The sequence below is a fragment of the Pelodiscus sinensis genome, chromosome 7 (assembly GCF_049634645.1).
Source record: "Pelodiscus sinensis isolate JC-2024 chromosome 7, ASM4963464v1, whole genome shotgun sequence".
Lineage (NCBI taxonomy): Eukaryota > Metazoa > Chordata > Testudines > Trionychidae > Pelodiscus > Pelodiscus sinensis.
Genome location: NC_134717.1, coordinates 10,672,117 through 10,685,448, shown reverse-complemented (window position 1 = coordinate 10,685,448; position 13,332 = coordinate 10,672,117). Strand labels below are relative to the sequence as shown.

The window sequence follows — 13,332 nt, the reverse complement described above, 5'->3', positions numbered from 1 at the left end:
TAGAATGTGATGAAAAATCTTCCTCTTTGATAGACCTTTCCCACCAAAAATGGAAAGATACTATTTAACAAAAATACTCACATAAGGGAGTTCATGCGGTTAATAAATACAGTTGTCTACAACCAGGAAAATCAGACATGCAGAAGATAGCATTGTCTAAAAACAGAGACACAATATAAAGGAAAGGACAGAGCCACTAGTGCAGTGGTCTCCAACCTTTTTAAGCACAAGATCATTTTTTGAATTTAAGTGCAATACAAGATCTAAATCAAATATAAATACCCTTGGCCTACCTCCTCAAACTCCTTTTCCGAGGCCTAACCTCTGCTCACTCCATCCTCTCTTTCTTGCCCATCCTCATTCACTTTCATCAGGCTGGGGCAGAGAGTTGGGGTGCAGGCTCTGGTCTTGGATTAAGGGATCTGGAGTATGAGAGGGGCTCTGGGACAGGCAGTTGGGATGTAGGAGGGGTTCTAGGTGCAGGCTCTGGGACAGTGTTTGGATGCAGGGGTGCTCAGGGCAAGGGCAGGAGCGTGGGGTGCAATACGGGGTTTATGACTAGGGCAGGGGTTCAGGATTCTGGCTCCAGCTGGGCCCTGCTTACCTCAGGTGGCTCGTGGGTGGTGGTGCAGTGAAGCTAAGGCAGGCTCACCCCTGCCCTGGTCCAGGCCCACTCCCTAAAGCAGCCTCCAAACTTCATCCCAAATCCCATTGTTTCCCCTCTCTGCTCTGTGGAGAAAGGATACAGAGTGGGAGGGGGCACCTTGACATTAGCACCCTCCTTTCCCTTCCCTGCCCTGCACAGAAAGCAGGAGGTTCCCCAGGGGAAAGGGCAGCTCCAAGGCAGAGGGCAAGAGATGAGCAGCAGTGGGGGGAGGGGCAGCTTAAGTGCTGGCACTTGATAGCCTCCTGGCCAAACCAGTCAGGATCACCTGTCAGAGCTCCAAGATCTACCAGTAGACCCCGATCTACTGGTTAATGACCACTGCATTATAGAAAGGAACAGTGGAGTGGACTGGAAAAAGACAAGACATTATTCAGCACACACATCCCTCCCTATATTCCCCTACATTTTTGCCTCAGAAAAACTGTCATAGCTTCTAGGTGTAAAACAGTTCCTATCTGGGAATATTTTGAAGAAATTCATTCCCTAGGTAAAAAAAGGAAAATGTATCAAGTATAAGCAGTGCAAGATGATGATGCAGGGCCTAGCTGCAAGAATGAAACATCATAGGGAAAACTGCTTAGTAGGAGAAAATTATGTGGATGAAGAGGTAGGTATGTGTGAAGAATTTAGCAATGCATCATTCTTCAAGACTCTCTCTATTCCTTTTAGTACAAGTGTGATTTGACAAGTAAATTCCCAAGCTGTTTGCTATGCTGGTGTTACTAGAAAAAATGTTTAGCTCAGCTAATCCTTATGGCTTATTTAATTAGTTAATTAGGTTTAGAATCTATTACCAAAGTATAGTGTATAGAAAGCTGCAGGAAGAGAAAGCTAGAATTGCCAGTTTGGTAGAAGTTTTAAGGACACCATACATTTATTGTTCTGAGGACTTGTCGGAGTTAATAACATTTGGAAAAAAAGAGTTTGACAGCTGTCAGCCAGCAACTCAGAAGACTGCTACAATTGCAAATGTGAAACAGTTATGTATCAGTTAACATTTACTTTAATAAAATGTAAGTGCTAGTGTGTTTGTGTATGTGATTTAATTCTTACCATTTCTAATGTACTGCTGCTGCATCTGTAGCTTGGCATAAGTAATGAGTATATGTACTATTTCCAGGGGGGTGAAACTAAATTACGTTTCTTACAGGTACTGTCATCGCACTCAGGGCAGAGGATGGTTGGGAGGATACAACAGGACCTGTACGAAATTTAAGTATGGGTTGAAGTGGAGGGGGGTGGGGCTCAGGGCAGATGATTAGAGCATGTTCCCTTCGCTAGCTGAAATTCAGGGGAAGCAGAAAGTAAAAGAAAAGCAACATACAGGGCCTGCAGCTCCTCCATCCCCCAAAATAGCATTGAGCGTCTCGGGGGCTTGGAGCTGGGGCACTCTGAGATGCGAGGGGTGCCCCCAGCCAGCTCCTCTAACCTGCCTGGCTGCCTGATTTAAAACTCTTCACCCTGGTATTCAATTGACTAGAAACCTGATCATGCCAGTTTAATTTACTTGGAAAGCAGTTTAGACACTATGGAGATACATGCGACAGACAGGTAAAAAGATTTTGTTCAACAGATCTAAACATGAATGAAACTGACAGTTAAGAACTTTTTTAAAAAACTCAACTCATACTATGTTCCTCAGAGATTTCAGAAACCAGCTGTATAAATTCCAGTAAAGAATGTTTCTCATAGGACATCTTTAAGATCTTGATTCCCTGTGTAGCCTCTGTAACAAAACCAGTGGCTTGATGAAGATTTATATTGGATGGCATTTTATTGCAGCCTGATACAGAAGGCTATATTCATGTAAATGACAAATGGTAGGAATTTCCAAAAGACGCCATTAGCCTTTACCAGATAATTGTAATGCATTTAAGATGTATTGTGACTCTCTAAAGACAACATGCATCTCAGTCTAGTTTCAGATAATTAACTCCTTGGCAACAGAAGGGCTTATGATTCCACTACTGAACAGAGCACTGTTAGCATGTGTTTATCAGAAAGCGATGACTCACCACTTCATGAGGTAATGAATATAGGCATAAAGCAATCTTGGTAGAGCAGATATGAATAATGTCAATCAGAATCAAAAGCATACATATTAGGTAATGCACGTGCAAAATTATAATCAATCAGATTTGTACCCATTTGACTAGGACATTGTGGCTTAGGCTAGTAAATTAACTAGGTTAATGGGATTACTAAATATATGGCAGAGCTCAATGTTTTGTTTTAGTGAACCATGTTATTACACTGGTATAAATATTATGCAACTGTAATAAAAACTAACATAATTCATATTTCAGAACTGAGGAAAAAGAAACAAATGTAGCATGATTCACTGTAAAAATATCTACGTTTACAGTTGATTTTTAAAGATAAAATACTGCAGCATACTGTAGAAGAGAAGCAGCAGTGTAGATGGCAGGCTGGAGCCAATACACATGGGGAGCTCTGACTCCCTGCAGACAGAGGCTGCTGCCTCTGTATCCCCCATCTGCGCAGGGAGCTGGTTTTTAAACTGGCTCCCCTTGCAGACCAGCTCTGCCTGACACCCTGTGCTGCTGCCTCTGATACAGCATGGGGGCTCCCCATCAGTAGGATCCCCAGCAATGGGGCGGGGAGCACACTGGCTGCCAGCCCCGCCCCCTGGGGCTATTGAATAGTCATGTAATCGCTAAGATTTCATATGGTTACACGAGTATTCAATTACACGATATCTAACATCCCTAACAACATATATGAGTAACTTTATGCACTGGAGCTCAGAGGGACTACTGACATGTAAAATGTCATTCACAAACACAAGTTTTGTCAGAATCAGGGCTTACACTGTAAACTCTGCAAGGCAAGGACCATGTCTTCCTGTGTGTTTACACAGCACCTAGCAAAACAGAGCTTTAATTCTAATTGCAGACTCTGGGCATTAGTGCAATATAAATATTAGATTAGATGAAAAAATTAATTAAAAATCCACATATAAATGCAACAATTATTTTCAGGCTGTATCCGCCAGAAATCAAACAGTATCACCTGCAACTGAAGTGAGACATTACCATAAACAAAAAGAAGACATGATTTGAAGATTTCAGAAACTCAGTCAGGGTATGTCTACACTACCCCGCTAGTTCGAACTAGCGGGGTAATGTAGGCATACCGCACTTGCAAATGAAGCCCGGGATTTGAATTTCCCGGGCTTCATTTGCATAAGCTGGCCGGCGCCATTTTTAAATGCCGGCTTGTTCGAACCCTGTGCCGCGAGGCTACACGCGGCACGGGCTAGATAGTTCGAACTAGCAAGCCATTCCGCACTATCTGTACACCTTGTTCCATGAGGCGTACAGATAGTGCGGAATGGCTTGCTAGTTCGAACTATCTAGCCCGTGCCGCGTGTAGCCGCGCGGCACAGGGTTCGAACAAGCCGGCATTTTAAAATGGCGCTGTCCGGCTTATGCAAATGAAGCCCGGGAAATTCAAATCCCGGGCTTCATTTGCAAGTGCGGTATGCCTACATTACCACCCTAGTTCGAACTAGGGTGGTAGTGTAGACATACCCTCAGAGGTTACAGTTCTTGTAGAGAGTGGGTGAGCGTAGTTCTATGGCCTGCTATGTATAGGAAGTCAGATCATATGATCAGAATGGTCCTTTCTGGTTTTAAAGTCTATGAGTCTATAAGTTTTACAATATCATTCTGGTGTGGCTCTGTGTTTGCCAGTTTCATTGCCAGACACTTTTTAAAAAAGGCTGTCTATAAACAGGTAAAATTAATTTAATTAGACTGTAAATCAGGGTCCCTTTGGAAACATGTACACAAGCAGACAAATCTTGTCATAATAAGCTAATTAGTTCTACTATGCGCAATTTTTCACCAAGTCCCCATCACTGACAAAATATCATTATTCATGTTTTCTTTGTTAAAAACATAAAATTAGTAGAGATGTAAATCTGATTTAAAATTAGAGCTAGGCTGATAATGCAAAGTTCAGTTTCAGAGCCTCTCCTTACATTTCTGAACCTGGGATTTTTGTCTGTTCCATTGTAGAATAATGTTCTGCCATAACATTCTGAACCTAATTTCCCTACATTTTGGCAAGTTCAGTTAAAAGAATCTGTTTTGGATCCGTTTTTTGAAACACTTACCACAATTATTTGGAGTCACAAATATGTATTATCTATTCCCTTGTGAGTTTCAATCAGTGGATGAAACTCTAATGCTTCTTGGAAGTGCCCATGAGACTTTCAGTGTGGGCAGCCCTGACATATATTATCACCTGAAACCATTCTACAGTTTCTTTGTGATTTGGGCACAACCTCTCTTTATTCTCCCATCATGATGTTTTTATTACCACGTGATACACTGATGTTGTGATATACCTATCTTCAACTATCACAGTTTATAGTTCATCTGTTTGAATGTCAATATGCTTAAAGCACTGTAAAAAAGATTAAAATGAAAAGCAACTGGGAGATCATTTCTAAGGGAATTAAAGAAAAAAAACCCAAATCAATTTGGGTGCATTATAGTTATTTTCTGTATACAATGAAAGCATTGTATACATAAATATAAAATTAAAACACGTCCATCAACTGGAATCTTGTTTATTTAGCATATGACGAGGCTGATGGAACAGGAGTATATAGAATCTTACAATGTATTTTAGAAATGTGCATCTGTCTGTCTGTTCATCTGTAAAGACGTCTCCTAAATGGTAAGAGCTAGGACCCCCAAATTTGGTATGCAGCTTCTTCTTATCATAACTTAAAGGAGGACAGTGGGATGTGCCTGGAATTCAATTGTTTTACATTAAATGGAAAGGGAGGGATTTGTCAGGACAGATAGTTATACTGCAAAATGACCACAAAGGGCAAGGGGGTAGGCATGGGGACCATGACAGCTATAAGCCCATTGAGCCAGCATAAGGCAGGGGTGGAAAAAGGGACAGCTATCTACTATATATTTCAGGGAGTTTCTCTGTTTGTATATCTGCTTGTCTGTGTGTCTGTCTGTCTCCCAGTTGGGGGACATGCACCCCTTCCCCAGCTGTGCCTACTGCAGCTGAAGCAGCCACGAACAGACACTTGTCACCTGCTCCCAAGCTGCTGTGGTTAGAGAGACCTAGAGTAGTCCTCTCTCCCTGGGGCAGCCTGCCTACTGAACCCTTCATCTCTAGCCCCTCCCCAGAACAGTGATGTAAGTGAAGAAAAATAAAACCTATTTGAATTAAGGACCTGAGTAGGTAGTATAGTATAAAAGATTTTGGAGTATTACACACTGTATTACCCCCTTTAATTGTGTTTTAGTTTTGTAACAGTAAAGGGAGCACAACTTGAGAATTATTATCATACATGAAGCTGTATTAATTTTCATCAGACACTCTTCCATGCTCTGGAAACTCTCCTTGAGGACAGGTCCCAGTGCAGCAAAGGGGAAACAGGTTAATTTTTCAATTGTATTCTTCTAGGTAATATTTTGGTATCATAAATTTAGCAACAGTCAGAACTCCTAGGCTACATCTATTCTGCAGAACTATTTTGGTATACCTCTGGGATCCCGAAATAGCTATTCCACGACTTAAGAGCAAGCCTATTACACTGAAATATAACGCACTTGCTATTCCAACATCTCTGTAAACTTCATTGCACAAGGATTAAGGGACGTTTTGGAATAGCGCTTTATTTCAAAATTTGGCTCTGTGTAGACTGTGTCAAATTACGAAATAAACTATTTCAAAAAGTGATTGAAATAAAATACATAGTGTGTATAGCTCAAATTGCATATCTTATTTTGAGCTACAGATACAGTATACAGTCTGTATTTTGACATACTTTTCAATTAAAATTACAATAAATACATAAACATACATTGCACCTCTTATCCACCACCAAACTTGCAGTGTTCTAATGAGCACACAGTATGATGGGAAAGAAAGAAAGAAAGAAAGAAAGAAAGAAAGAAAGAAAGAAAGAAAGAAAGAAAGAAAGAAAGAAAGAAAGAAAGAAAGAAAGAAAGAAAGAAAGAAAGAAAGAAAGAAAGAAAGAAAGAAAGAAAGAAAGAACTTTGAATAAGGCAGGGGGAATAATTTAGGTCAGTAGAATATAATTACCTGAACTGGAATTTGGCCAGGACACCAGAGTTACACTCCTAATCGTATAAAAAGTACCATGTGGTCTTTAATGACCATAAGTGGTCAGGATCTCTGTTTTACATTTCATCAGAAAGACAGCCCCTGCAGCAGCACAGAGCCTTCTAGCAGTGTGAGGGCCATGACTCACTAGTGACTTATGACACAAGCTGAAAAAGTACAAATTGCTGGGAGTCTCCCATCCCAGCGCCAACCTCGCTTGATTCTGTTTCCCCTTTACAGAGAGCTGACAGAAACCCAGCATGAAGTGGTTGGTTGACTCAGGGCATTTTTCTGTAGCTGACAGTTAACATTCAGAGAGAGAACAGGAGGATTTCTTTCTTATGCTTTTGCTATGGGATGTGTGTATGCATTACTCTAATTGAGCACAATGATCAAAATGACAGTACATTCTGCTGAAATTTCTGCACTGAAAGCATTGGGCAGCTTCCATACACAAACGCTGTATAACAGCAAAGACCAAGTAAAAAAGCAAGGCACTTCCAAATGGATGATGGTTAACTTTTTTATGTCGGTTAATCATGAGTTGCAGCCAAGGGGATTGACCAATCAGCTAAAAAAAAATAATAATCTGATTTTGGACACAAGTGACAGTTTGATTTAGCTTCCCCCATTTGGATATCTGAGGAACAGCTATGTGAGGGAAGTAAAATGTAAATTATTACAGCACTTAGCTGAGTTCTATTGAGTCTCATTAATTGTGTGTCAAGAAAATGCCAAACCCTTAAAAATACTCTATTTTTTTCCAAAATGTAAACAGCTCCACTGGACTGGACTGGTCTTAAATCAAGGAAATAATCACATATCAGCATCAACAGTGGACAAAGTAAGTTCTCAGAACAAAGTGCAGCTGCCCGACACCCAGCCTGCCCTCATGGGTTTACAGTTCTCTTTTAAGTGGAAGTGCACTGTTGTCCTTTCCCCTCCCACACACACTCACACAGAATCTATATTTACAGTGCATTGCTGAACTCACCATGGAATTCATGGCAAAGTGATTATGCTGTGTCTGTAAGTCGAGGGCATGTTGGTAGCTCACTCCAATCTCTGTATGACTCTGCAGGAACAACTCTTTGTTGTGGCTGATCCAGTCGAACATCTATAGAAAGTTCACACAAGACAAAGAAAGAGTCGGGGAGAAAAGGGAAAGATCAAGTCAAAAAAAATGCAAAGATCAACATTTCTGACAGATTTACACTAATGACCAGAAATGATTTAGAACTGCCACAAAAAAGTCTCTTATCTGAATAGAGTGTAGTCAAACAAGGACAAAGTTTAAATTATTACCACCTTCTATATCAACGGAAACACACATGATAAGCCTGTCTCTCTGCAAGCTGATCCCATAGTCCTTTCCTCTACTTTGTTAGGACTTCCAGAAGTAGTAAGACTACAGTGACGGGGACTATAGTAGAAGTTATTCGATTGGCCAAAGCTTTAGTTTTCTGGTTCGTAATGTTACCAAGCCATGAATAGACCACTATTTTTCACAATATACTGATTTGGTTTCCTTTTTTTTCTTTGTAGTTTATGGGTAAGCTCCCCAAATATTTCAGCTAAAAATCAAATTCAGGTTTTCCACTGATTGTTATTAATACTTGCTCCCTTCAAAGGCAAAAAGCAATTCTGCTTCAAAACATTAGTTTTCAGTAAAACTCATGCACACATTTTATTTAATTCTGTGGTTCATGCTCCTGTCAGATTCCCACAGCTCTTAGCCCCATTTCAAAGCAAAATGGATGTCTAAGTAGTTTGGTATGTTGAATCAGACTAACAAAATTCTATGCATCAGGTTTATTATTCTATGACACCTGACATCTAAGGAGCTCATTTATGAATTAAATATTACAAGATAGATATTAGGTAGGTTAGGACTATAATATCCATTATTCAAATGAGTAAATTTAGGAATAGAGAAGTTTATCTGACTTGACCAATATTACACAATATTTTTGTGGACGTGACTGAACCAAATCTAAGTGTCCCAACCCAATGTCCTAAGCCTTCATGCACACGTACATATTTACACTACAGCATTTCACTATATATATTATCTCAGTTTTTACACACAGAGGAACTGAGTATGTAAAGGTTAGGTTATTTGGTTAAGGTGTAATCATGTTAGTGGAAAAGCGTTGGTTGTGATTTATAATTTAGTAAAAATAAGAACCCCGAGGACATCCTGTGCTAGATTACAGTTCCTTGTTGTGAGCCCTGACCATTAGAGAACAATTCTTATCATGCCAAACAAGTCCTAGCAAACTCAATGGTTCTGACTTTAATTTTACAATCTGAAAACAGCACCCTGATTTTTTTGTTGTTGTTTCCCAGTAGAATAAATTATAAACAAATTGAAATTCTTAAACTGTTTTTTCCACTAACCCTATTTTAGTGTTACATTCTCCTCCCAACCCATTCCAGAACACTTTGGCTGTGTCTACATTGGCATCCCTTTCTGGAAAAGGGATGCTAATGAGACACTTCAGAATTGCAAATCCGCGGGGGATTTAAATATCCCCCGCGGCATTTGCATTTACATGGCTGCCGCTTTTTTCCGGCTTGGGGATAAGCCGGAGAAAAGCGCCAGTCTAGATGCGATTCTCCGGAAAATAAGCCCTTTTCCGGAGGATTTCTTATTCCTACCGGAAAAGGGGTGCAGTGTAGACACAGCCATGGTTTCTTTTATCCCCCTTTTTAAGTCCATTTTGCGGAGTGTGAATTCTTTAGGTCAAGGATTGTCTTATTTATTAAATGTTTGTACAGTGTCTAGCACAATGGGTTCCTAATCCCTGATCAGGCTTCCCAGGTTCTACCATAATACAAATAATAAAAAATGAATAATATCATATGATCTGCTTTGCTGTAGTACAGTGTCTGTTCAGATGTTTAGTGATGCTGACGAGACATGAGATTTTGGGACAGAGGCAAATGAACAACTTAACTACAACAACCATATGCTCAAACGAGTGTGTAACTGCCACCAGGTGGATTTGAACCAGGGACTTCTGGAGCTTAGTACAGGCACCTCTACAACTTAGTACAGGCACCTCTACAACATCTACAGGCACCTCTACAACATCTACACTGCAGGCTTCTTGTGCAAGAACAGTTGTTCTTGCACAAAAACATGTCAGGTGTCTACATTGCACGCGCATTCTTGCACAAGTAAATTTACAGTATAGCGTCAGAAAACAGGGCTTCTTCCGGAAGAGTTATTCCTCTCCCCACGAGGAATAAGCCCTCTTGCGCAAAAGCTCTTCCACAAGAAGGCAGTGTAGACAGGCAACATGATTTTCTTGCGCAAGAAACCCCTATGGCTAAAATGGCATTCAGAGCTTTCTTGCACAAGGGAGCGTCCACACTGCCATGGACACTATTGCGCAAAAGCATATCTCTTGTGCCAAAACACATGGCAGTGTGGACATGCTCTTGTGGAAGACCTTTTGCACAAGAACTCTTGCGCAAAACAGTTCTTGCGCAAGAAGCCTGCAGTGTATACGGAGCCCTTGAATTATAAATCCAACTGCTATCAGCTTAAGCTGTAGAGCTCCCTTGTTCTTATCTCTTGGTGTAAGTGGTGTAAGTGTCACTACATGGGACAGTGAACCACACTAGGTTTCAATTGATATAAACATTTGTTATGACATTGATGTGACCTCAGATAAATACAAGCATCAAACTAATGGAATAACAAGAAGTTTCACTGGTGACACCTTAAGAACAGATTCTAGCATCTGTGCATTATACTTTACTATTATTTCCCAAGGTCAGTTCTCCTTTGCCTGTGAACATATGAGTCCTACTGACATGAAGAGTTACACGAGCATTTTGGTTGAAAATAGTTTCTATACATATACCTCAAAATACTCTCCAGTGAAGTTGGATTTTGCTCTGAGTGCTCATTGCAACATTAGAATCTGTTCTAGTCTCACTGTGTAGAATATTTACACCACTGTGTAGAATATTTACACAAGTAATATTTAATACCCTTTACATCAGAGAGAAGGATGAATCTTATGAAAGCTCCAGTAACATTAACTTTAGAGTTTGTTATACTATACCCTGCTCCAAAGATGAGTCCCTTAGGGTACGTCTACACTTGCTCCCTAGTTCGAACTAGGGACGCAAATGTAGGTGACCGAAATTGCTAATGAAGTAGGGATTTAAATATCCCGTGCTTCATTAGCATGATCTCGCTGGCGCGTTACTCCGCTCAACAGCTGTTTCGAAAGTGAAAGTGTGCGCCGGGACACGTTAGTTCAAACCAAACTCTTTGGTTCGAACTAACATTACTCCTCATTTTGAACTAATGTCATTTTGAGGAGTAACATTAGTTTGAACCAAAGGGTTTGGTTCGAACTAATGCATCCTGGCGCACACTTTCACTTTTGAAACAGCTGTTATGTGGGGTAACACGCCAGCGAGATCATGCTAATGAAGCATGGGATATTTAAATCTCCGCTTCATTAGCAATTTTGGTCGCCTACATTTGCATCCCTAGTTCAAACTAGGGTGCAAGTGTAGATGTACCCTTTTAGATTAAAGTTATCAGCTTGTTTGAACCAACCTGTTAATGTGTAATTTTATATTAATTCATTTTAATTAAGAGATTTTATACTTTATCTTGTATTTTACATTTGCCAGTGGAAGTTATTTAGGAACAGATTCAGATCTCAGTCACAGCAGCGTAAATCCAGAATAACATTGTTGACCTCGGTATGATCATACCAGATATACACCATTGCAACAGATCAGAATCTGGCCCCTCACTCATTATTTCTGACTGTGAAATTGACCAGGTTCATTTTGGGATAAAGCCACTGTTTTCAAAACACTTTTTGTGATTAAACTGAAGAAAGAAACCTAGTGTAATTCAACCTAAAGCTATCTCAGTACCTCATCAAGAGTTAATACAATTTGAGTGGGAAAGAATTTAATGCAGCTGTGGACTCAAGAAAAGTAATGCCATAAGACAATATATATATTTCAAGAGTAAAGTTCATGTCCAAACAACAGAGTTTTTATCTCTGTGTTTAGAAACCAAAACAGATTTATCTCAAGTAGATACATGTTAAATGTGAACATTTTTTAACCAAGCTAAAACCATTTAAGAAAAAAAAAATGTGGCTGAAAGCCACTGAAAATAAATAGTCAATCTAGTATTTTTTGCACAGCAATACTAAATGGAATCAATTTGAATTTAAATGATTAATAAAACAAAACAAGAAGTAACAGATGATTTCTGAGGGTGAAAGAATACTTTCTTCATCGTAGCCACAACTGTATTATAAAACAAAGATCTGGGTTAAATTAAGTTATGAACTTTGAGGTAGAATTCATAACTGACTAGAAGGATAAAAATTACAATTTCAAATGAATAAAAGATGTATTATTTTCTCTCATTTAATAAATCATAACAAACTATAGTAATTGAAAAAGGTACCTCAGGAACTTTGAATTACACAGAATCATTTTCTGTATTGCCTTCCAAAAATTGCTCTTCATTCATATTCATGGACAGTGGCAGAATTTAGGAAAGCATTCTCAACTATGTTTCAGATTTTGAATATATTTATCGATGCTGCTCCAAATTACTTCTGGGGCCAGTTCAAGCTAAGCTGGGGTGCTGGCAAATTACCTCATAGTGATAAGATCCAAAATTCACTGTGTGACCTTCTCCTGCCACCTATTATAAATTCCCATAACATGCAAAGTCAGGGAGGGAAAAGGTATGTGATGTTTTGGCTCTCCAATCCAGGCCTGTGAGTTCCCAAACACCCACCATCTGATGTCTTCTGAAATTTGGTTGGCTAAGAAGCTAGCAGGACTACAGCCACAGCCAAGGCACCATCCTTGGGACCTCTCAATGGGGGATCACTGGGTGCCCCTGACTGGTCCAGCCATGCTACTTAAGCCAGAAGATGGCAAAGGAAGAACCAGAGCTTTAGCAGATACTGGCAAGAAGGTTCCTATGACTCAGGAAAACTGGGAACCTACATTTAGACTGAGCTAGAGCGGTGTTATAGGTGGATGTGGATTTCCTGAGGGGTGCGTGGGTGGGGGATTCATGTTGTTATCACCATAGAACTCTTCCAATATTGAGTAGTTCACAAAGAGGGTGAACCCAGGTGCAGATGCAAACAAAGCAGTCTGGACCCCAGTGATTGGGGCTGGCAGCGTAGTCCCTGGTGCGCAGGACAGCCGCCGGGAGCCCTGGGGTACTGTGGCAACCTCTGCACCCTTTCATTCCTGAGCTTATGCATTCACATTCCTCAGCATGTAGCACTGAAACATGAGTAGTAAACAACGCAGAAGTACAGGTGAAACCCTAATAATGTGGTGATATGAAGGCAAGTTTTCAAAATTTATGAGCCATACCCCCCCCAAAAAACACAAGATAGCTCACATTAGATTTTAAAAATAACAAATTGGTTTTTGCCTTCTGGATTTTAGCTCTTATTGGTTCATGTTTCCAAGCTTTTCTCTGCAAACATAAAGGCTAGAAATTTACTATTTTTAAA

The 13,332-nt window shown here is 40.1% G+C and overlaps 1 protein-coding gene across 7 annotated transcripts in view; it reads right to left on the bottom strand.

Annotated features, from left to right (window-relative positions):
• The window catches only part of KALRN (kalirin RhoGEF kinase), a 790,448-nt gene that overhangs the window by 427,849 nt on the left and 349,267 nt on the right, over positions 1-13,332 (bottom strand). For all 7 annotated transcript variants that reach the window (XM_075933149.1, XM_075933142.1, XM_075933143.1 and 4 more), the window contains exon 6: positions 7,788-7,910. In XM_075933149.1, the coding sequence (XP_075789264.1) occupies positions 7,788-7,910 (123 nt within the window). The remainder of the gene's footprint in view (positions 1-7,787; positions 7,911-13,332) is intronic.